The 25,264-nt window shown below is 43.4% G+C and overlaps 1 protein-coding gene across 4 annotated transcripts in view; it reads left to right on the top strand.

The window, feature by feature from the left end:
• Positions 1 to 25,264, top strand: part of tbpl1 (TBP-like 1) — a 68,068-nt gene that overhangs the window by 31,069 nt on the left and 11,735 nt on the right. For all 4 annotated transcript variants that reach the window (XM_068026343.1, XM_068026354.1, XM_068026350.1 and 1 more), the window contains 4 exons: positions 12,987 to 13,069; positions 15,678 to 15,741; positions 19,343 to 19,446; positions 20,586 to 20,680. In XM_068026343.1, coding sequence (XP_067882444.1) covers positions 12,987 to 13,069; positions 15,678 to 15,741; positions 19,343 to 19,446; positions 20,586 to 20,680 — 346 coding nt within the window. The remainder of the gene's footprint in view (positions 1 to 12,986; positions 13,070 to 15,677; positions 15,742 to 19,342; positions 19,447 to 20,585; positions 20,681 to 25,264) is intronic.

Here is a 25,264-nt window from a genome sequence, read left to right as displayed (position 1 = left end):
GAGCAGTAGGAAAGGGTGAGGCCGAGAGCGGAGTGGTAGGAATGAGCTGTGTATGAGAGGCATGGGAGAAAAACCACAGTGATGTTGCAGCATATGGAGGGGCAGGGGGGTGGGTAACTTGTAGGTAAATAGCTTAATCTACCAATAACGCAAATGAGATCAAGTAATTAGTTAAAGGACTAGAAAATATAAGCTAAGTTGATTAAATAAATAACTTTAATAAAATAAATAAAACATGGTTAGATAGGGATGGCAGTGCAGAAGATGCATCTGGGAGTTTGTGAAGTGCATTGCGATCTGCAGTAAGTGGCTGCATCTCAGGAAACTTCAGCTCAGAGTTGTTGAGCTGGAATCTGAGGTGTAGACATGGCAGGGCATCAGTGTGGGGGGCCGAGAGTTATTTGTACACTTCAGTTTAGGTGGCACTTACATCCCTTAGTTTAGGAAGTGGTATAATTCTGGGTAGTGGTCAGGAATAGGAGGGTGTGACTGAGTGAGGCAGGTAAGGGAACCACAGGGGCAGTGTTGGAGAAGCCTCGGCCTTTGCCTCAACAGATACAAAGTTCCTGCTACCTTTGTAGATGAGACTGCGAAGATGGGTATACGAACAAACAGATCACGCCACCGTGGTATAGGAGGCCATTCAAATGAGAGGAGCGAAAGGAATGTGGTAATGGTGGGGTACAGTATAGTCATAGAGACCTGTATCTGCAGCCAGTAGTTCTGAAGGTTGTGTTGCCTTTCTTGCCAGGGATAAGAATGTCTCTTCAATTGTCGTGGTCCACATAGGCACAAAAACATATTTAGAACTAGAAATGAAGTTCTGCTGAGACAGGTTGAGGATGTAGGGTCCAAATTAAAATGCAGAACCTCACCGGTAATAATCCCTGCCATGCGCAAATTGGCATGGGGCAAACAGATTAGAAGGCTAAATGCTTGCCATGGGAAGTAGGGGTTTCGATTCATGGGGCACTGCCATCCTTTCTGGGGAAAGAGGAAGCTGCACTGTTGGGATGAGCTCCACTTAACCAGGCTGGGGCCAGTATCCTGACGAATCGAAAAACTAGGGTGGTAGATAGGGCTTAAAACTAATGAAGCAGTGTTGGGAGGATTCAGGAAACGGTAAATTCAAAAACAGTAACAGAAGTCAAGACTGTAGGGCAGAGTAGCGATTTGGGTAAAAATAAGCAGAGGTCAGGAAAGTGCAGAGAGCTTGGAAAAGATAGTAGGGCATTAGTGACTAGTGTGCAAATGGGACAAATCTTCTTCTTCTTTGGCCTCCTTGTCTCGAGAGACAATGGGTAAGTGCCTGGAGTTGGTCAGTGGTTTGTGAAGCAGCGCCTGGAGTAGCTATAAAGGCCAATTCTGGAGTGACAGACTCTTCCACAGGTGCTGCAGATAAAATGGGTTGTCAGGGCTGTTACACAGTTGGCTCTCCCCTTACGCTTCTGTCTTTTTTCCTGCCAACTGCTAAGTCTCTGACTCGCCACACTTTAGCCCCGCCTTTATGGCTGGCGCCAGCTCTGGCAATCACTGGCAACTGACTCCCACGACTTGTGATCAGTGTCACAGGACTTCATGTCGCGTTTGCAGACATCTTTAAAGCGGAGACATGGGTGGGTCTGATACCAGTGACGAGCTCGCTTGGGGATCCTACCATCTTCCATGCGGCACACATGGCCAAGCCATCTCAAGTGCCGCTGGCTCAGTCGGGTGTATATGCCGGGGATGTTGGCCGCCTCGAGGACTTCTGCGTTGGAGATACGGTCCTGCCACCTGATGCCAAGGATTCTACGGAGGCAGCGAAGATGGAATGAATTAAGACGTCGCTCTTGGCAGACATACGTTGTCCAGGCCTTGCTGCCGTGGAGCAAGGTACTGAGGACACGGGCTTCATACACTCGGACTTTTGTGTTCCATGTCAGTGTGCCATTTTTCCACACTCTCTTGGCCAGCCTGGACATAGCAGTGGAAGCCTTTCCCATGCACTTGTTGATTTCTGCATCGAGAGACAGGTTACTGGTGATAGTTGAGCCTAGGTAGGTGAACTCTTGAACCACTTCCAGAGCATGGTCACCGATATTGATGGATGGAGCATTTCTAACATCCTGTCCCATGATGTTTGTTTTCTTGAGGCTGATGGTTACGCCAAATTCGTTGCAGGCAGCCGCAATCCTGTCCATGAGTCTCTGCAGACACTCTTCAGTGTGAGATGTTAATGCAGCATCGTTTGCAAAGGAGTTCCCTGATGAGGACTTTCCGTACTTTGGTCTTCGCTCTTTGACGGGCAAGGTTGAACAACCTGCCCCCTGATCTTGTGTGGAGGAAAATTCCTTCTTCTGAAGACTTAAATGCATGTGAGAGCAGCAGGGAGAAGACGATCCCAAACAGTGTAGGTGCGAGAACACGGCCCTGTTTCACGCGACTCAGGATATGAAAGGGGTCTGATGAGGCGCCGCTATGCTGCATTGTGCCTTTCATATTGTCATGGAATGAGGTGATGATACTTAGTAGCTTTGGTGGACATCCAATCTTTTCTAGTAGTCTGAAGAGGCCACGTCTGCTGACGAGGTCAAAGGCTTTTGTGAGATCAATGAAAGCAACATAGAGGGGCATCTGTCATTCACGGCATTTCTTCGGCAGCTGGCAAAGGGAGAACATCATGTCAATGGTGGATCTCTGCTCAAAAGCCACACTGTGCCTCAGAGTAGACACACTCAGCCAACTTTAAAGCGACTCGAGCGAAAACTTTCCCCACTATGCTGAGCAGGGTGCTTCCACGGTAGTTGTTGCAGTCAGCACGGTCACTCTTGTTCTTATAGAGGGTGATGATATTGGCATCACGCATGTCCTGTGGTACTGCTCCCTCATCCCAGCACAGGCAAAGCAGTTTGTACAGTGCTGAGAGTATAGCAGGCTTGGCACTCTTGATTATTTCAGGGGTAATGCCATCCTTCCCAGGGGCTTTTCCGCTGGCTAGAGAATCAATGGCGTCACTGAGTTCTGATTTTGTTGGCTGCACGTCCAGCTCATCCATGACTGGCAGAGACTGGGCTGCATTGAGGGCGGTCTCAGTGACAACATTTTCCCTGGAGTACAGTTCTAGGTAGTGCTCCACCCAGCGGTCCATTTGCTTGCGTTGGTCAGTGATTGTGTCTCCTGATTTAGATTTGAGGGGGGGCTATCTTCTTGATGATTGGCCCAAAAGCTCTCTTAATGCCATTATGTATTCCTCTGATGTTTCCGGTGTCAGAGGCCAGCTGAATATGACTGCATAGGTGTTGCCAGTAGTCATTTGCACAGCGCTTCTGGCTGCTTTAAGTGCTACGGATGTTAACTCACTGGGGGCTTTCTTGTAGTTCAGCAGTGCATGGGACAAATAGAGAAAAGTTAAAGCTACAGGCACTAAAATCTAAACGTGCAAAGATTTAGCAACAAAATTGATGAATTAGTAGCAGTGGTGGAACTAAATGGGTTTGATCTAATAGTCATTATGGAAACATAGTTGCAGAAAGAGCAAGGTTTGGAGCTAAGTATTCCAGGATATTTATCTTTTAGAAGAGGTTGACTAAATGGAAAGTCAGTGGTGGGGGGGAGGTGTTGCCCTGATAATAAAAGAATCTTAGCTGGGAAAATCAAGATGTAGCGTCCGTTTGGGTGGAGCTAAGAAATATCAAGGGCCCTAAAACACTGGTGTGAATAATTTATAGGGGCCCTAACAGCAGTTGTAGTGTTGGGCAGAGGATAAATCAGGAAATTAGAAATGCATGTAACAAAGGCAAGACAGTAATCGTGGAGGACTTTAATCTTCACATGGACTGGGCAAAACAAATTTGTAGTAAAGGTATGGAGGATAAGTTCCTGGATTGCATTCCAGATAGATTTGTAGATCAGTATGTCAAGGAACCAATGTGGAAGCATAGGGCTGGATTTTGTTCTCCACTAGGCGTTGGGTTGTGGGGGGGGGGGGGGGGGGGGGGGGGGCGGGGTCCTGCAGATGCCTCCAGGAGGGGGCTGCCATGCACCACAACCCCGGGAGGGCCCAGTCCGATATTACCAGCGGCAGCAAAACCTCCTGGCGGCACCCCCCTACCCCGCCACTTGGCAACATGACCCCCCACCATTTGAATATTTAAATAAATTAAAATGAATGAATTAATGGCACTCACATCACCGCCTGATATCCCGCTGAGATCTTTGGTTCGGTGGCTGGCACTCCCGCACCTTCAGATCCCCATCCAGTGAAACGAGGTGCCACGCTAATGGGGAGGGGGTAGGAGGTACATTTATCAGTGCGGGGGGGGTGGGGGGTAGGGGTGTGGTGAAAGGGGTCAAATTAACATTATGGGTGTAGGGGATAGTGGGAAGGGTTGGAGTTGAAAGTTGGTGCAGTGTGTTGGGGGGGTGGAGAGGGCCAATAATTAATTTACTTGTTATTGGGGGGTGGGAGAGGGGCAGAAGAAATGTCTTTATTTTTACTTTACCTTTAAATATTTACATTTCTCGGTCGGGCTGACAGCCCTTTAAAAATGGCATCAGCAACTGCGCACAGGCTGTTGACGCCATTGCTGGGGACGGAAAGCCCCCACCCCCCCCACCCCACGCCACATGATAAGTGGGTGGGGGGGGTGGGGAGAGAGACACATCCTGACCCGGCTATTTAAATGAGCTGCCAAACAGAAGATTGTGGCGGCTCCATGACATGCAGTCCGCCATTTTTTCCGCTTGCCACCGAAATCAGGGCCAGCACAGGAAATACAGCCCCTACCATTTTGGATCTAGTATTGTGCCGCTGCAATTTCTATCCTTAATTTCCTCAGCAACCTAGGCTGCATCCCTTCCGGATCTGGTGACCTATCTACTTTAACTGTAGCCAGCCAGCTCCGCTTCATCAATTTTTAACCCATCCATTATCTCTACTACCTCCTGTTTTATTGTGACTTTGGCAGTATCTTCTTCCTTGATAAAGATAGATGCAAAGTACTCATTTGTTACCTCAGCCATGTTCTATGCCTCCATGCTTGGGTCTCCTTTTTAGTCTCTAATCGTCCCTACCCTTCTTCTTACTACCAGTCCGCTATTTATATACCTATAGAAGACTTTTAGGTTCCCCTTATGTTAGCTTTTAGTCGGTTCTCATACTCTCTTTTTGCCCCTCTTATTTCCCTTTTTAATTCCCCTCTGAACTTTCTGTATTCAGCCTGGTCCTTACTCATACTATAATAGGCCAGTTAACCTAATATCAGTCGTAGCGCAATGCTAGAATCTATTAAGAGGGGTGTGGCATCAGGTCACTTAGAAAATCGCAATATGAGAGGGCAGAGTCAACATGGACGTATGAAAGGGAAGTCATGTTTGACAAATCTGTTAGGGGTTTTTGAGGTTGTAACTAGCAGGATAGATGAGATGGAACCAGTATGTATGTTATATTTTCAGAAAGCATTTGCTAAAGTGCCACACAAAAACTATTTACAAAAAATTAGGACTTGTGGATTGGATAAATATAAAACCGGAGAGTAGGAATAAGCATATCATTTTCGGGTTGGCAGGCTGTAACTAGAGGGGTACTACAAGGATCAGTACTTGGGCCTCAGCCACTTACAATCTATATCAATGACTTAGTTGAGGGGACAGAGTGTAATGTATCCAAATTTGCAGACAGTACAAAGCTGGGACTAAAGTAAACTGAGGAGGACGCAAAGAGGTTGCAAAGTGGTATTGACATGTTAAATGAGTGGGCAAAAAGTGACATGAAATATAATGTGGGGAAGTATGAATTTATCCACCTTGGGAAAAATGGAAAAGTTGAACATTTTCAAGTGATGAGAGATTGGGAAATGTTCGTATTCAGAAGGCGTTGGGTGTCCTTGTACACAAATCACAGAACTTCAATATGTAGGTATAGCAAGCAATTAGGAAAGAAAATGGTATGTTAGCCTTTATTGCAAAGGAATTGGTGTATTGGTGAATTGGTGTAAAGAAGTCTTACTGCAGTTATATAGGTGAGAGGGCATTAGCTATGAGGAGAGGTTGGAAAAACTCGGATTGTTTTCACTGGAACGACGGAGGTGGCGACATGATAGAGGTTTACAAAGTTATGAGCGGCATGGACAGAGTGGATAGTCAGAAGCTTTTTCCCAGGGTGGAAGAGTCAGTTACTAGGGGGCATAGGTTTGGTGCGAGGGGCAATGTTTAGAGGGGATGTGCGAGGCACGTTCTTTACACAGAGGGTGGTGAGTGCCTGGAACTTGCTGCCAGGGGAGGTGGTGGAAGCAGATACGATAGCGATGTTTAAGAGACATCTTGACAAATATATGAATAGGAAGGGAATAGAGGGATATGGGCCCCGGAAGTGCAGAAGGTGTTAGTTTAGGCAGGCATCAAGATCGGCGCAGGCTTGGAGGGCTGAATGACCTGTTCCTGTGCTGTACTGTTCTTTGTTCACACCTGCAGTACTGTGTAGTAAAGGCCTGCTACCCGACCTGAACCCAACAGGACCCGGTGACATCTCAGGTTCGGGTCGGGTGGGGGCCATCTTCCGGATCCGGCTTTCGGGCTCGGGTCCGGGTCGGGCCGGACATACACGGTAAGTGCTCTGCTCTTAAGTATTGCAATTAAAAAACTTACCTGAGCTGGGAGTCAGGAACGAAACTGAGTCTGCGCAGTGAGCGAGTGATGTCATCACGCATGCACTGCAGCTTTCTGGAGGTTCTGAGTCGGAAGGTAATTAAAGGGGTGGAAGGGTCGAGTCGGGCTCGGGACAAAATCAGAGGTGACTCGGGCCGGGTTGGGCTCAGGTCCACTGTGGTTCGGTCGGGTTCGGGTCAGGTTCTTTTTCCTGACCTGAGCAGGCCTTTACTATGTAGTTTTGGATTCCCTATCTAAGGATGGATATATTTGCCTCAGAGAGTGCAATGAAATTTCATCAAATTGATTTCTGGGATGAGGGGTTTGGCCTCTGAGGAAAGATTGAGTATACTAGGCCTATATTCCTTTGACTTCAGAAGAATGAGAGCTGATGTCATTGAAACATGTAACATTCTGAAGCGGCTTGACAGTGTAGACGCTAGGAGGATGTTTTCCCTGGCTGGGGAGTCTAGAACTAGAGGTCACAGTCTCAGAATAAGGGGTCACCTATTTACAACTGAGATGAGAAATTTCTTCACTGAAAGGGTTGTGAATCTTTGGAATTTTCTACCCAAGAGGGCTTTGGATGCTCTGTTGTGAGTATGTTCAAGATAACTCAATACATTTTTGGCGACTAAAGGAATTGAAGGATATGGGGATAGTGTGGGAAAGTGATGTTGAGGTAGAAGATCAGCCATGATTTTATTGAGTGGTGTACTCCTGCTCCTAGTTCTTATGATCTAATGTTACTATTGAATTTACTTTTACCACGCTTTCACACATGTATTCCAGATCACAACAACTCGCTGCATTTAAAAAAAAGTTTCCTCATGTCGCTTGTGGTTCTTTTGTCAATTATGTGAAATCTGTGTTCTAAGGTTACCAACCCTTCTGCCACTGGAAACAGTTTCTCCTTATTTGTTCTATCAAAACCATTCATTGAACACTTCTATCAAATTTCCTCATAATCTCCTCTAAGGTGAACAACCCATGCTTCTCTAGTCTGTCCACATAGCTGAGGTCCCTCATCCCAGGTACCTCATTCCTGAACCAGTGTTCCTGGAAAAACCCACTCTAATACAGTAAACAGGCAATTTTCTCATGTTAAAACATCACTTCAATCCATTAGTCTCTGAATACATCTGCTAGCACTTGCTGTACTAACTGCATTATTTTAATGAATAAATCAGGACATGACTTCAAGTCACAAACAAATTTTGTGCCTTAAATTGTTTGAGCTTTGTTATGTTTTTGTTAAAATTAATCAAATGCACCAAATTATATACTGATTTAAATCAACTTAAGTTTTGAACTATTACAACAGTTAGATGACTGTTCAGTTTAAAAAGGAAAGTAATCAGTTAAGTGGTATTAATGTTGGATATTTCAATATCTATTTCAGTAATATTATAGAACAATTTTGTTCCTGTTTTTCAAGGAAAAATATAAAAAGTCCTTTTACAGAGTCCTGAATTCATCACTTTACTGTACTAAGAAATTCAAATTGTGGTGAACTTAATCAAGAGGGTCTACGGAGTATATAGTTGAGCACATTTGTGCTGATTATGGATCAAGGTGATGTAATTTTTTTGTGTGTGTGTGTTATTTATTCTGAGTATAATCCTTTTAGGATTTCAGGTGTGCCATCTGTATGAGACTCAGCATCTGCAGGAAAATCTCAGTTTTTTATATGGATCAGATGACTTGTGCAAATTCAATCTTCACAAGTTCAACTACAATTCAAAAATAAGTTGTAGGTTTATTGAACATAGTAAGAAATAATGTCCACAAAGAAGCAGAAGTTCTTCCATTTGGGCTTGAGGTGTCATTGTTCACTCATTTTTGCTTCCTATAAAATGGTGAAATTCTGACAGAATATCATTTATTCTGGAACAAGCTACTTATGAATAAGCATTTTTTGCTGATTCTTTTAATATAAATGTTATCATAAAATACATTTTTATTCCTTGGCATCATTGGTAGTTTCATTCACAAAAGCAATAATCTACATTGAAATAATGCTCAGCAGGCAGCAGCAGTATTTATGGTTGTACAGAACTGCCCCATAATAGATAAATAGAATGTTTCACTGCTGTTGTCTATCTTTTGCGGATTCTTTTGTGAACAAAAATGGCCATGATCACGAGCCAAGATTTCATTTTGTTAATGACAATCTTATGCTGTACAACTGATGAAATAACGTGCATTTAAAGACCTCCAGTGAACATACGTAGGAATTCATCTTGTGATGCAGACCATTTTTTGTATTTTCACTACAGTTATTGCTTCTGGGATAATACAACTCTCATTAACTTCCATTAAACTCTTTACCAATGGGATTTTCTGGTTCTTTTATCTATTTCATCATAACTCAACAACAACAATTTAAATTTATGTAGTGCCTTTAATGAAATAATATGTCCCAAGGTGCTTCACTGGAGCATTATAAAACAAAATAATGACACAGAGACACATGAGATATTAAATCAGATGACCAAAAGCTTGGTCAAAGAGATAGGTTTTAAAGAGCATCTTAAAGGAGGTAGCGAGGCAGAGAAGTGATGGGAGGGTATTCCAGAGCTTAGGACCTAAGCAACCAGTGGTCGAGCATTTAAAATCTGGGATGCTCAGGAGGCCAGAATTCGAGGGACACTGATATATTGGAGGGTTGTGGGGCTGGAGGAAGTAACCGAGATAGAGAGGGACGAGGCCATGGACAGATTTGAAAACAAGGATCAGAATTTTAAAATCAAGACTTTGCTCGAGTGGGAGCCAGTATAGATCAGTGAGCCCAGGAGTGATAGGTGACCGACGTGACTGTGACAAAGGTAAACTATCCCTCCTCGTCCCTCCCAACCTGTCTGCAGCCTTTGACACGGTTGACCAGACCATCCTCCTCTAATACCTCTCCACTGTTGTCCAGCTGGGTGAGACTGTCCTCAACCTGGTTCCATTCTTATCTATCCAGTCGTAGCCAGAGAATCCCTTGCATTGGCATCTCTTCCTGCTTCTGCACCATTACCTCTTGTGTCCGCAAAGCATCTATCCTTGGCCCCCTTCTATTTCTCATCTACATGCTACCCCTCAGTGACATTATCTGAAAGCACAGTGTTAGTTTTCACAGGTACGCTGGTGACACCCATATCAACCTCACCACTACTTCTCCCGACTCCTCCGCTGTTGCTAAACTATCAGACTGTTTATTTGACATGCTGTACAGGATGAGCAGAAATTTCCTCCAATTACGTATTGAGAGAACGAAAGCCATCATTTTCCGTTCTAGCTACTGACCCCATCCCTCTCCCTGGCAACAGTCTGAGATTAAGCCTGTCCGTTAGATACCTTGGTGTCACATTTGACTCTGAGATGAGATTCAGACCTCTTATTTGTGCCATCACTATGGCTGCCTGTTTCCACCTCCGTAACGTTGCCCGACTTTGCCCCTTTCTTAGCTCACCTGCTGTTGTAATCCTCATTCTTGCTCTTGTTACCTCTAGACTTGACTACTCCAATGCGCACCTGGCTGGTCCCCCACATTCTACCCTCTGTAAGATTGAGGTCATCCAAAGTTCTGCTGTCCAGTCTTAACTCTTAAATAGTTGTCACCTCGCTATGGGTTTTTCTACACTTTTTAGAGAACTACTTTAGTCACACTGATGGTGGAGTTAATGTCTCCTGTAACGCACTGGCTATGATATATTTGTTTTTGTGGCTCCAAATGAAAAGATGTACAAAGGTCTTGTTTAGATTCAAAGCAGTAAGTGTTTTGAGGAAAGTAATAAAGAATGAAAAAATATTTGACAACTGTAATAGACTAACACCTAATAGTCATGTACATTAAGTTGATATTAGTACAACTCAATGTGAAAGGCTAAATTTGAAGTGAAATGAATAAATAGAAAATTGTGGAGTGCATGCTCATGATTCTAGATATGTGCTCCCAGCTGGTGAGGCTGCATGATGGCTGCACACCTTGAAAATTAGCCCTTATATTTTATAGTGTATCTTTAAACTAATGATTTAGAGCATTTTCCCCACAGGTGAAGGGCATGTGAAAGACCATTGTGTTTCATTTGTACTGCATTTAGTTTTGGGCACCGTACCTCCAAAAAAACAGAATGGCCTTGGAAGGGGTATATTGCAGATTAAGCAAAATGGTCCTGGGGCTTAAATGGTTACAAGTAATGGAATAAAAACAAAGTGCTGGAAATACTCAGCAGGTCAGGCAGCATCTATAGAGAGAGTTAACGTTTCAGGTCTGTGACCTTTCATCAGAACTAGCAAAGGTTAGAAATGTAACAGGCTTTGAGCAAGTGAAAAGGGGGAGGGTGAAGAAGAACAAAAGGGAAGATCTGTGATAGGGCGGAAGGCAGGAGCGATTAAATGACAAAGATGTCATGGAATAAAAGGCAGAGGGAGTAGTAATAGCCGTAGTAAAAGACAAAGCATTTGTCCAGAGTGTGTGTTAATGGCAGAATAATAAACCGCTCTTTCCAAAAGCAAAAACATGAAAAACAAGTTTAAGACTGTTTTTTTACCACATGCCAATTAGTGTCATAGTCTGAAATTGTTGAACTCAATGTTATGTCCAGAAGGCTATAGAGTGCCTAATCAGACGATGAGGTGTTGTTCCTCGAGCTTGCCTTGAGCTTCGCTGGAACACTGCAGCAGGCTAAGGAAAGAAATGTGGGCAAGAGCAGTATGGTGAATTAAAATGGCAAGCAACCAGAAGCTTGGCATCATGCTTGTGGACTGAGCGGAGGTGTTTCTCCAAGTGGACACCCAATCTGCTTTTGGTCTCTCCAATGTAGAGGAGACCGCATTTTGAGCTGCGAATACACTATACTAAATTGAAAGAAGTACAAGTAAATCGCTGCTTCGCCCGAAAGGAGTGCTTGGGGCCTTGGATGGTGAAGAGAGAGGAGGTAAAAGGGCAGGTGTTAAAAATATCAATAGAGTACTGTTACGACCAGGTGAGAAAGGTGTCTAGGGGTCCCTCTCAGCCTTCACGCGGTCTTACCGTAACAGGGTTTAATTTTAAACACGCAGTGTTTTTAGCTCCCCCTTGGTGAACCCTTGTTCACAGCTTTCCAATTATAAGGCAAAAAACCCAGCACAAACAGGCTTTCTTAGGTTGAAAGAAGAAAAGTTGAAATTTATTAAACTTAAAATCTAATTTGATTAACACCTACAGAAGCACGATGCGCCCCATGCTAGTATGCATACGCTATACACACATGCAAGTAGAGCCAGAAAAGAGCAGAAGAAAAATTAAGTGGAAAGTTTGGAGGCAATATCTGAGGAATTGTTACAGTTCTTCGAGCTCACTGTAGAGTCCTTGATTGTAGGTAGATCTTGCTTTTCATTGGGACCTAGTATTATTCTTAAAGCTTGTTCGCTGTAGGAGACTTTTTTCTCTTGGGGTTCATGTGTTTTCGGTGAATTCAGAGGCTTGTGAGAAAGAGATGGGAGCAGGCAGGAGAAAGAGCTTCGGTCCAGGAGCAAACAGACACTCTGCCTTCAAACTCTCTGTTGCCAGTTCAAAAGAAAACCCTGGAACAGCCAGGTAGTCATGTGGCCAAGTAGTCATGTGACCAGTCCTGGCCCTTGTGGATTGTATCCTCCTTGGCAGGCCCTGGAATGCGCTTCCTCACCTTCGATGTCTGTTAGTATGTAAATGTTTTTTTCCAGCACGGCTGATCTGTTTAACAAGTCCTTTCTTCACTCCAATAGCAGTTTGAAATCAGTGTTCATGACAAAATTAATGTGCCTCATTCTTGGCAGGTGGGGGCCTAGCATGACGTTTGTAAGCCTAGATGCAGACCTGCCCTTGATCAATATTAACTAAGACTCGCAACTAGTGATAATGAATAAAAGGAATGCATATAAAATTCTAATCACTTTAGGAATAAGACACAACAAAGTGCTTAAAATGATCACTAGCATCAGACAAATCCTAATTACCATTAAATGTACAATTTTACATTCAAAACCACACCTAAACTGGTTAAATAAAAGTAACTACTGCCAATGCTGGAAATCTGAAATAAAAACGAGAAATGCTGGAAATACTCAGCAGGTCGGGCAGCATCTGTGGAGAGAGAAGAAGAGTTAACGTTTCAGGTCAGTGATCCTTCATCAGAACCTAAATGTTAGGTGCCCATTACATACAAGTTTTTTTACTAGTGGGCCGAATGGGCCTGTTTCTGTGCTGTATAGCTCAATGACCAAAGCAGCCCTCTGTCATAGAACATGATCCAGAATTGAATTAAACAAAATGTAAAAGTGATGTTCTTAGTGAATGTACCAGGAGTTCTGTGACTAAGACACAGCTAATACTTTGCTACATATCTTTGCAGAAGGTGTTAATGAAACTGAGGAAACCCAGGATAACAGCCACAATCTGGTCCTCAGGGAAAATTATATGCACTGGAGCTACAAGGTAAGAACTCAGTTTTCTTTTTAAAAGTTTTTTATTCTAGTATTAACGTTGACTGTTGGATTATTTCATCTTAACTTGATTTTAATTTTTTTATTCGTCTTGGGTTGTGGGCAGTGCTGGCAAAGCCAGCATTTATTGCCCTTGAGAAGGTGGTGGTGAGCCGCCACCTTGAACTGCTACAGACTGTGGGGTGCAAGTACACCTGCAGTGCTGTTAGGCAGGTAGTTCCAGGATTTTGACCCAGCGATAGTGAGGGAATGGCAATATAGTTCCAAGTCAGGATGGTGAGTGGCTTGGAGGAGAACTTGCAGATGGTGGTGTTCCCATGCATCTGCGGCCCTTGTTGTTCTGGGTGATAGAGGTTGCATAGTTGGAGGGTGCTCTCGAAGGAGCCTTAGTGAGTTGCTGCAGTGCATCTTGTAGTTGGTACACACTGCTACTACTGTGCGCCGGTGGTGGAGGGAGTGACTGTTTAAGGTGGTGGAAGGATGCTGATCAAACGGGCTGCTTTGTCTTGGATGATGTCGAACTTCTTGAGTGTTGTTAGAGCTGCACTCATTCAGGCAATTGGAGAGTATTCCATCACACTTTTGACTTGTGCCTTGTCGATAGTGGACAGGCTTTGGGGAATCAGGAGCTGAGTTATTTCCTGCAGGATTCCCAGCCTCTGACCAACTCTTGTAGCCACAGTATTTTTATGGCTGGTCCAAGTTACGTTTCTGGTCAATAGTGACCCCCCAGGAGGTTGATAGTGGGGGATTCAGTGATGGTTAGATTCTCTCGTTTGAGATGGTTATTGCCTAGCCCTTGTGTGGTGTGAATGTCACTTGCCACTTATCAGCCCAAGCCTTAATGTTATCCAGGTCTTGCCACTTATTGGCACAGACTGCTTCAGTATCTGAGGAGTTGCAAATTATACTGAACGTTGCAATCATCAGTAACCATCCCCACTTCTGACCTTATATTGGAGGGAAGGTCATTGATGAAGCAGCTGAAGATAGTTGGGCCTAAGACACTACCCTGAGGAACTCCTGCAGTGATGTCTTGGGGCTGAGATGATTAGCCTCCAACAACCACAACCATCATCCTTTGTGTTAGATATGACTCCAACAAGTGGAGCGTTTTTCCCCGATTCCCATTGACTTCAGTTTTGTCAGGGCTCCTTGATGCTCTTTCAGTTAAATGCTGTCTTGATGTCAGGGGCAATCACTCTTACATCACCTTTGGAGTTCAGCTCCTTTGTCCATGTTTGGACCAAGGCTGGAATGTGGTAAGGAGCTGAATGGCCTTGGCAGAACCCAAAGTAAGCATCAGTGAGCAGGTTGTTGCTAAGTAAGTGTTGCTTGATAGCAATGTTGACAACACCTGCCATCACTTTGCTGATGATTGACAGTTTTAATGGTACTAGCATTATACATAAATTGGATTAGATAACAATGAACTGGGGAATTTCAGTCTGTTTTTCCAGATAAGTGGGAAAAAAACACTATCCATATTTGTATAGGTGATGATGTTGTATAAAATGAGAGGTTAACTGTAATGTATATACAGTAAACCGAGTCATCATTATTCTCTTGTGTTCTACCATAATACATGTATAATGAAAGTAATAAAAGCATCTCTAAATATTTGTCAGATTTATTTTTTTGCCTGGGATGATAGCTATTTATATATTGGGGGAAAAGCTTGTTCATTGGAGGGCACAAAAAGAATCTCAAAAGGATTTTAGTCTAACTCTTTTGAGTTTTGGAGCTCTAAAACAAAGCAATGGGAATGTGCATTGAGAATTAAGGTGCTCTGTTCACACTTGAATTCCCAATACGCGCCCCTATCAATAGACATCTTAGAGTCATAGAGAGATACAGCACCGAAACAGGTCCTTTGGCCCACCGAGTCAGCGCCGACCATCAATCACCCATTTATACTAATCCTACATTAATCCCATTTTCCCTCTCACATCTCCACCTACCTACACTAGGGGCAATTTTTTTTTTTACAATGGCCAATTTACCTATCAACCCGCAAGTCTTTGGCATGTGGGAGGAAACCGGAACACCCGGAGGAAACCCACGCGGTCACAGGGAGAACTTGCAAACTCCGCACAAGCAATACCCAGAACCGAAGCCGGGCTGCGGTGCTAGCCACTGCGCCACTTTTTCAGGAGGAACACTGAGTGTGAAGTTCAATTTTAATGGGGGCACAAAGTGGGTGGTAGCAGATTGGCTGCCTATTATACATCACGTCCGATTTTCCTTTTGATTGATATCAATGGAAAGGAGCATTGGTCAGTCAGGGTGTATAATATGCGACCAAACTGCAACTGCCATTTTGCACCCCCGCAAGGTTGAATTTCACTCAAACATTTCCTCTCTGTTTCATTCAATTGTATTAATGTCGACTTTGTATTTTTGACGATTAGGTGTTAATGATAGAATGAAGAAATACATAATAGTTGATTAAGAACAGTCCCTATCCAATAACAAAATATAGTTCTAGTATTTAAAAGTTGTGATGCAGTAGTTCCTTTGCAGTACTTCACCTGAAACATATGATGTATCACAAGATCTTTTTGTACAAAATTAAAAGAATATTTTCAAACACTATTTAGTGAAGAAGATGCAAAAACTGGTGCTCGAAGATTAGCCCGTCTTCTGCAAAAACTGGGTTTTCAGGTAACTTTTGTATGTTATATTTATATAGCAAGTCTAAGTATTGAGCTGTTAAAATGACTATTGGCCACTCAAGCTAGTGATTTAGATTCTTAGTGGCTGGATTTTCAAATAAGCTGTCTTCTGCTGTTTAAGTTTTGCATTCAATGACTCTGTTATTTTCTGCTAAATTTCAAATTTTAGTCTCTAATTACAGTTACAGTTGGTTCCATTTGTATGTCTTGTCTATTTTTAAATTCTACCAGTGCTCAGTAAGTTTATTTTACCTCCAAATGCAAACATGAGACGGTAAGTTGAGCCTAACCAAATACACTAATATTTTCTAATACAGTTCTTCTGCATCACTGCTCTGTAGTGCTTAAAGGACTAGGAACATCTAGAGGAGTACGTTTTTTTAAAGAAAATTACAGACATGTCAAATATTCCTTTGCTGTTTAATAGAATTTTTTGTCAGCAAGGGGACCCTTAAGTTTGGTCTCATTTCTTGTTAGGCCTCTCTGATGATGCTACTAGCTTTGAGTGTCTCTGGATCCTGCAGCAGTTCCACAGTGAGCAACAGGGGTTTGAGTCCTTAGACTTCTGTGTTCCCTGTCTATGATGTGGTTTCCAAAGGTGTCTGCTGCAGAACAGTTGGCAGGTTAGTCTGAAATCATGGCCTGTGTTTATGATAGGGCCACCCCAGGACACAGTGATGTCACCATCATGGCAGCCTAGCATGAATGTTTGAATGTTTCCACACCAGCAAAACATTTTTTTGACTCAAACATTGGGCGTTTCTAATGTGATCTATTTTCTTCTATGAAAGGGATCAGGGTTTCTCACTCTTAATTATTGAGTACATGCACAATTATACAAGGGCTAATCATAACAGCAATTAGCAATTTCATTTCATGCTAATTACCTAAGAAGTGATGTCACAGAGCACTTTAAAGGACTGAGAAAGGGAAGCAGGTTGTGGGGGGGGATGCAATAACATGGTTAAAAAAGATCTTGGGCTTTTAAAAACAATGATGGAAGTGGAAAGACAAAGATGCTGAAGGTGCAACTGCTGATGATGAAATGAAAGGAGTGAGGAGGGATATGTTTGTCAAGCATCAGATAAGTGGAGGTGTACACAACAATATAGAGAAGGTAGCAGAAATAGGGAGAGCCAAAACTTTGGAGGGATGTAAAAATGAGTAACTCTGAGACACCAGAAAACAGTAGAAGTTGATGGGAACAGGAGTAGTAGAGATGGTGAGCCTTAATGTGAAAAAACAGGGCACAGTATTTTCTATCATTTGTAGTTTGTGAATGAGGGACGTGGAAAAGCCAGTTGCATCATCTTAAAGGAGGCCTATTGCAAGGTGTTATTGACATGAATTAGGATTCAGCAACAGAGGGTCCGAGTTGCAGCGGGGGGCCGGGTGCGGGTGATGCTTTGGAGGTGAAAGAAAGTGACCTTGGTGATGGATTAAATGTAAGGGGGGAAAGCTTAGGGCCGAGTAGTGGTGAAGTTGAGTTTAACTTGATATGTACATCAATGCAATTGGTATGTACTTAATCACAGCGTGTAACTAATAATTGGTGCTAATCAAAGTTTGTGTTTATACTGTAGCTACCACTCTGAACTAGCAGTTACAAAGTTAATTCCAGCCTGTGAGTAGCTCATTTATACTTCCTGGATCTGAATAGAACTCATAGAACCGGAAGGAGCTCTGCGCATGCATAGAATTTCACTCTCTGATAAATTTTAAATTTTTTATTTTATTTAGAGATACAGCACTGAAACAGGCCCTTCGGCCCACCGAGTCTGTGCCGACCAACAACCACCCATTTATACTAACCCTACAGTAATCCCATATTCCCTATCACCTACCTACACTAGGGGCAATTTACAATGGCCAATTTACCTATCACCTGCAAGTCTTTGGCTGCGGGAGGAAACCGGAGCACCCGGCGAAAACCCACGCGGTCACAGGGAGAACTTGCAAACTCCGCACAGGCAGTACCCAGAATCGAACCCAGGTCCCTGGAGCTGTGAGGCTGCGGTGCTAGCCACTGTGCCGCCTGGAATGCCCTGGAATTTGCAATAAAAGTAGCAGTGAGGCTATCAGCACTCACCATTATTGAGGAATAAATCAGACAGCAACTTCCAGTGTCTGCACATGTGCCATTAAACATGAAAATCAGGAAGTTGCTGTCAGTTACCTTGCTGCTCAAGGAGCTTTGCTGTAACAGTGTCTTGCCGAGAAACATGCTATTCAAGTACATGAAGGGTGTGAAGTTTGTGGTGCTTAGCCACTAGTAATGTACTTGACTCTTAACTGCCCTCTGAAATGGCCTAGCAAGCCACTCAGTTGTCAAGGGCAATTAGGGGTAGGCAACAAATGTTGGCCTTGCCAGCAACGCCCACATCCCATGAAAGAATAAGAGAAAAGTTACCAAGTAAACATGCCAGAGAAGGTTAGGGCTGGTCCATTCAAGTGTTAAGTGAATTTTTAGTGGTGTGGTAAACAACCTCCCTGGAGTGTCCACACATTCAAAACAATTTAAACAACTGTGATTATAAGCTATGTGAAAAATCCAAGAGGGTTACTGATCATTTTCTGAACCAGATCTGACTGCTTTACAGTTATACTCCAGCACTGTCAAATGTAGTGGTATGAGATGGCCTTCTTGAAGCTGCTCTGCAAAAATGGCAGTGTAACTGTATTTTAAAATAGCTAGTATGATTGAAGTAATAACGACAAGAGTAACCTAAGTCCTGTAAATACATAGTGTTTCACTTCCTCAAAATGAGCTCCCCTTGGTTTTTCTCTCTCGAAATAGATTTGCAATTGCTATTTCAGGTTGATTATCACTTTTACCTCTGCCTCTAATTGTGAATGATATTTGCTGATTTAATGGATTACATTTTTGCTAGTTTATTCTGATCTAATTTAAAAGACCCATTTTTCCATTGGGTTTGGTAATTCAGTGTCAATTACTGTTCGGTTAAAGGCAGTTTTGTCATAGAGATATAGCACTGAAACAGGCCCTTCGGCCCACCGAGTCTGTGCCACCCAACAACCACCCATTTATACTAATCCTACATTAATCCCATATTCTCTACCACATCCCCACCTTCCCTCAATTCTCCTACCATCTACCTACACTAGGGGCAATTTACCATGGCCAATTTACCTATCAATCTGCAAGTCTTTGGTTGTGGGAGGAAACCCACACGGTCACAGGGAGAACTTGCAAACTCCACACAGGCAGTACCCAGAACTGAACCCAGGTCACTGGAGCTGTGAGGCTGCGGTGCTAACCACTGCGCCACTGTGCTGCCCTGTGGGTTTGTCCACCACTAGGGACTAGCTTCAAATTGCCAGAAACTTACTGCACATGTCAGGCAACTACAGCCAGCAGAGAGGTGACTTTTACCCATCAGCATATGCTGGATATTAACTCAGGTGCCAAAGAGGGGAAGCCAGTGTCTAACTGATTATGCATACCAGATGTATTTGTATTTAGATATTTTCACTGTCAACTATGAATAATAGCAGGGAGATGTTAAAGCATGTTAATAGAACAATGTTAGATCATATTTTTTTCAAACTCTTCTCTCTTCATTCTGAAGGTAAAATTTGCTGGCTATAAAGTTGTCAACGTTCTGGCTGTGTGCACTATGCCATTTGAAATAAGACTACCAGAATTCACCAAAAAAAATCGGCCAATTGCAAGGTATGCATTTCGAAGTTATTGAGTATATCTGTGATGATAACACAAATATTGGAAATACATGGCTTGTCCAACAGCATCTGAGAAAAGACCAGAGCAAATGAACAATCTCTACCCCAAAATATAAGCTCATATTCTTTCTTCTCGTGTGTTGGCTGACCTGCTGGGCTGGATTTTATTCGCACGTCGCACTCTGCAGCAGCGCACTTTGAACTCAGTGGCCTTCCGACACGGAAGGGCTGCCGCACAGCCCCCGCGAAATTACGCGCTTGGACTGATTTAAATAGAGGGGGCAGAGCAGCTGCCCCCGATGACATAGAGGGGGTGGGTGCCATGTCCCTGGCAATGGCGTCTGGCGCAACCGCGCAGGCACGGCACCATTTTTAAAGGGCTTTCAGCCCCAGACACAGATTTAAATTTTTAAAGATGTATTGTACCTAACATGTTTTTAGTACATAATTAGGAGATGGAGGCTCTTCCCCAACCTCCCAATGGTCATTTCACTGCCTGATATATGCAAAACTTACCTTATTCCCTCCCTGAACTTTACCCCCCAACCTTCTGACTTTTGCCCTTCAACCCCTTCCCACCATCCCCACATCCAATAAAACGTGTTTCCCCACTCCCCTACACCTGAAAATGTTATTCCTCCCCCCCTCCCCACCAGGTTCTCGCCTCGGAACTCCATATAGAGTTCCAAAGGCGCGCGAGGAACAAACGGCTTGGGGCAGACGCCGCCAACAGGTAGGTGCATTTACATATCATTACTGTTCATTTGAATATTAAGATGACGGGCCCGCTGCCAGGTGGCAGGGGGGCCCCACCAGGGTCCCCCTGCCACCAGTAATATGCGGCGGGCCCTTCTTGACGTCGCGGGTCAAGGCAGGCTTCTCCACGCAGATTTTAACGGGCCCCCTCCGCCGTGACCCATGACATTGAGGGGCTGGTAAAATTCAGCCGGCTGTGTATTTCCAGAATTTGCTTTTATTTCAGACTTGCAGCATTTGAAGTGTTTTCTGTTTTTCTCTCTTGAGTGTTGCTATTACTTTTTAAAATAATCTCTTCTACCACATTGTAAGTAGTTGTGCTTTCTGTCATTTTGTTTAGTTACTGAAATCCCAGTGTTTTTCTTTCTCTTGCAGCTATGAGCCAGAACTCCATCCTGCAGCATCTTATAGAGTTAAAGCGTTAAAGGCGACACTTCAAATTTTTTCCACAGGAAGTATAACAATAACAGGTGCGCTTGCAAACCTCAGGTTAAAATCAACTACAGTTACCACTAACTTCACTTTCAAGTTCCTCCACATTTTAAATGTTTTGTAAAAATAAGTATTTTATGTGAGTAAAGATGTGCAGCCGCTTTTTTAAGAAGTTCCATTGGATTGCATAGGTCATTATTATGATGCTGTGCGTGATTTTTTTCCTGTACATTAAATATACCCTGTGCAACATCTACTCCGTTCTTTCTCTGCTGTTCACAGTCTATTGTGCATTATTCCCTCCCACCAACATGAAGAAATTCACTGTTTTCCTCTTCTTCTTTGGCCTCCTTGTCTCGAGAGACAATGGATAAGCGCCTTGAGGTGGTCAGTGCTTTGTGGAGCAGCGCCTGGAGTGGCTATACAGGCCACTTTTAGAGTGACAGACTCTTCCACAGGCGCTGCAGATAAAATTGGTTGTCGGGGCTGTTACACAGTTGGCTCTCTCCTTGCACTTCTGTCTTTTTTCCTGCTAACTGCTAAGTCTCTTTGACTCGCCACTCTTTAGCCCCGTCTTTATGGCTGTCCACCAGCTCTGGCAATCACTGGCAGCTGGCTCCCACGACTTGTGGTCAGTGTCACAGGACTTCATGTCGCATTTTCAGACGTCTTTAAAGCGGAGATATGAACGGACGGTGGGTCTGATACCAGTGACAAGCTCGCTGTACAATGTGACCTTGGGGATCCTGCCATCTTCCATGCGGCTCACATGGCCAAGCCATCTCAAGCGCCGCTGGCTCAGTAGGGTGAATATGCTGGGGATGTTGGCCGCCTCGGGGACTTCACTGTTTTAGGTCAAAGATATTCCTAAAATGTTAGCTTGAAAAAAGTTACAATTTGCAGTTGCCAAAAAATCAACAGCCAGTCAAATAATATCAGCAAATCAGATGTTTTGGTTGACATAATCTAGCAAATATGAAAACAAACAGTAAAATGCTTCTACAAGTAGGGCGGCGCAGTGGTTAGCACCGCAGCCTCACAGCTCCAGCGACCCGGGTTCAATTCTAGGTACTGCCTGTGTGGAGTTTGCAAGTTCTCCCTGTGTCTGCGTGGGTTTCCTGCGGGTGCTCCGGTTTCCTCCCACACGCCAAAGACTTGCAGGTTGATAGGTTAATTGGCCATTATAAATTTCCCTTAGTATAGGTAGGTGGTAGGGGAATATAGGGACAGGTGGGGATGTGGTAGGAATATGGGATTAGTGTAGGATTAGTATAAATGGGTGGTTGATGGTCGGCACAGACTCGGTGGGCCGAAGGGCCTGTTTCAGTGCTGTATCTCTAAACTAAACTAAACTAAGTATATAAAAAGGACGACAGTAGCTAAAATTAGCATTGGTCCCTTAGAGGATGAGACTGGGTAATTAGTACTGGGAAACAAGAAAATGACAGACTTTGAACAAGTAACACTAGTTACAGATTGCCAACCTGAAATTCCCCATTTATCCTGACTCTCTGTTTCCTGTAAGTTAGTTAATCTTCTATTCATGCCAATGTATTACCCCCAACAGCATGAGCTCTTATCTTGTGTAGTAACCTTTTCTGTGGCGCCTTATTGAATGCCAAATTTTTGCCCACTCACTTAACCTATCTATAACTCTTTGCTGACTCTTTGTGTCCTCCTGACAACTTGCTTTCCTACCTATCTTTGTATCGTCTGCAAATTTGGCTACAATGCACTTGGTCCCTTCACCCAAGTCATTAACATAGATTGCAAATAGGTGAGGCCCCAACACTGATCTCTTTGCAACATCTACTCAGTTCTCTCTGTGCTGTTCACAGTCCATTGTGCATTATTCCCTCCCACCATGAACAAATTCACTGTTTTAGGTCAAAGATATTCCTAAAATGTTAGCTTGAAAAAGTTACAATTTGCAGTTGCCATGTTGGTGATAGTCTGGAACTCACTGCCTGAAAGGGTAGTTGAGGCAGAGATCCTCAACTCATTCAAAAGGAGTCTGGATTTGCACCTCAAGTGCCGTAAGCTGCAGGGCTATGGACCAAATGCTGGAAGGTGGGATTAAAATAGGTGGATCATTTTTTGGCTGGCACAGACACGATGGGCCATGTGGCCTCTTTCTGTGCCTTAAACTTTCTATGATTCTATAAGACAACCCCTTCGTCTCAGGAACCAGTCTCATGAGGCTTCTCTGAACTGCTTCCAATGTAATTATATCCCTCCTTAGGTAAGGAGTCCAAAACTGTACAACGTACTCTAAGTACGGTCTCACCAATGCCCTGGAGAGTTGTAGAAAGGCTTTCCTACTTTTATACTCCATCCCCCTTTTCAGTAAATGCCAACATTCCATTTGCTTTCCTAATGATCTGCAGTACCTGTATGCTGACTTTTTGTGATTCGTGTGTAAGGACACCCAGATCCCTCCGTGCCACAGCATTCTGCAGTCTTTCTCTGTGTAAATAATATTCTGCTTCTCTATTCTTCCTGCCAAAGTGGACAACCTCACATTTTACCACATTATATTTACATCCTCTACACTTCTCAGTATTTTCCCATTAATCGTGTGTTCCTTTTGCTTTCTTGATCTACCACACGGCCAATCTTTGTGTCACAAACTTCTTGATCATGCCCCCTTGCATTTATGTCCAAATCGTTAATATACACCACAAAAGGCAGGGGACCCAGTACTGAGCCTGTGGAACGCCACTGGAAACAGCCCTCCAGTTGCTAAAACACTCATCAGCAATTACCCTTTGTTTCCTGCCACTGAGCCAATTTTTTATCCACCTTGCTGCATTTCCCTGGATCGCATGGGATTTTATTTTTTAACCAGTCTGCCATGTGGGGCCTATACTCATTGGAGTTTAGAAGAATAAGAGGTGATCTTATTGAAACATAAGGTTCTGAGGCAGTCTGACAGGGTAGATGCTGAGAGGATGTTTCCCCTTGTGGAGGAATCTGGAACTAGGGGGCACAGAGATGAGGAGGAATTTCTTCTCTGAGGGTCATTAATCTTTGGAATTCTGTCCTCCAGAGAGCAGTGGAGGCTGGGTTATTGAATATGTTCAAGTCTCAGTTACAGATTGTTTGATGTACAAGTGAGTCAAGGGTTATGGAAGACAGGCAGGAACATAGATGATCTTATTGAATGACGGAGCAGCCTCGAGGGGCCGAATGGCCTATTCCTGCTCCTATTTCATATGTTATATACCAGTGAGAAAAAAATGTAGTTGCTGGGAAACTTCAAAATTAATCGTGAATCCTTTTGTGTTACGTTTTTCTGTCCTGCTGCTCCCCTTTTTTTTAACCAAAATTAATTTCCTTCCGTTTCTGTCTTTCTCAGTCACCGAGTACTAAATGCTAGTATTCATCAACATAGTCTTAATTTTTAGTGGCAGTAATTTTCTTAACAAGTGATCTTTATAATTGCCGCCTTAAACGTATCACTGCAACAAAGGAGCCTGATTTACAGCTATTTCTGTGATGTTACTTGTATCCTCTATAGTGAAGACTGATGCAAAATACCTGTTCAATTCATCTGCCATCTCCTTATTTTCCATTAATTCCCTGACTCACTTTCTACAGGACCAATGCTGACTTTGTTATCTCTTTTTTAAAAATTGCTCTTACTATCTGTTTTTATATTTCTAGTTAGTTTTCTCTCGTACTCTAATTTTTCCCTCCTTGGTAATCTTTTAGTCATTCGTTGCTGTTTTTTATATTCTGTCCAATCTTCTGACCTGCCACTCATATTTGCACAATTATAAGCTTTTTCTTTCAGTTTGATACTATCTTTAACTTTTTAGTTAAACGCGGATAGTGGGTCCTCTCCTCCCCTTGGAATTTTTCTTTCTCGTTGGAATGTATCTATTCTGTGTATTCTGAAATATCCCTTAAAGGTCTGCCACTGCATCTCTATTGACCTATCCCTAATTTGTCAGTTCACTTTAGCTGTCTCTGCTTTCATGCACTCATAATTGCCCTCATTTACGTTTAAAATACTAGTCTTGGACCCACTCTTCTCTCCCTCAAACTGAATGGAAAATTCAATCACATGATCACTGCTGCCTAGGGGCACCTTCACTATGAGGTCATTAGTTAATCCTATCTCATTGCACTGTGCCACATCTAGTAGAGCCTGCTATCTGGTTCTAAGAAACTATCCCAAAAACATTCTATGAACTCCTCATCCAGGCTACCTTTGCCTATCTGAATTTTCCAGTCTATATGTAGATTAGACTCCCCCATGATTATTACCGTACCTTTCTGACAAGCTCCCATTATTTCTTCCTTGAAACCCCGTCCTACTGTGTGGTTACTGTTAGGGGGCCTGTACACCGCTCCCACAAGTGAATTCTTGCCGTTATCATCTCTCATCTCTACCCAAACTGCTTCTATATCCTGGTTTCCTGAACTTAGGTCATCCGTCTCTATTGAATTTGAATTTTTTGAGGAGGTGACTAGATGTGTAGATGAGGGTAAAGCAATTGATTTAATCTATATGGACGTCAGTAAGGCTTTTGATAAGGTCCCGCATGGGAGATTGGTCAAGAAGGTAAGAGCCCATGGGATCCAGGGCAAATTGGATCCAAAATTGGCTTAGTGGC

Source organism: Heterodontus francisci, chromosome 3 (assembly GCF_036365525.1).
Source record: "Heterodontus francisci isolate sHetFra1 chromosome 3, sHetFra1.hap1, whole genome shotgun sequence".
Lineage (NCBI taxonomy): Eukaryota > Metazoa > Chordata > Chondrichthyes > Heterodontiformes > Heterodontidae > Heterodontus > Heterodontus francisci.
This window is presented reverse-complemented; position numbering and strand designations above follow the sequence as displayed.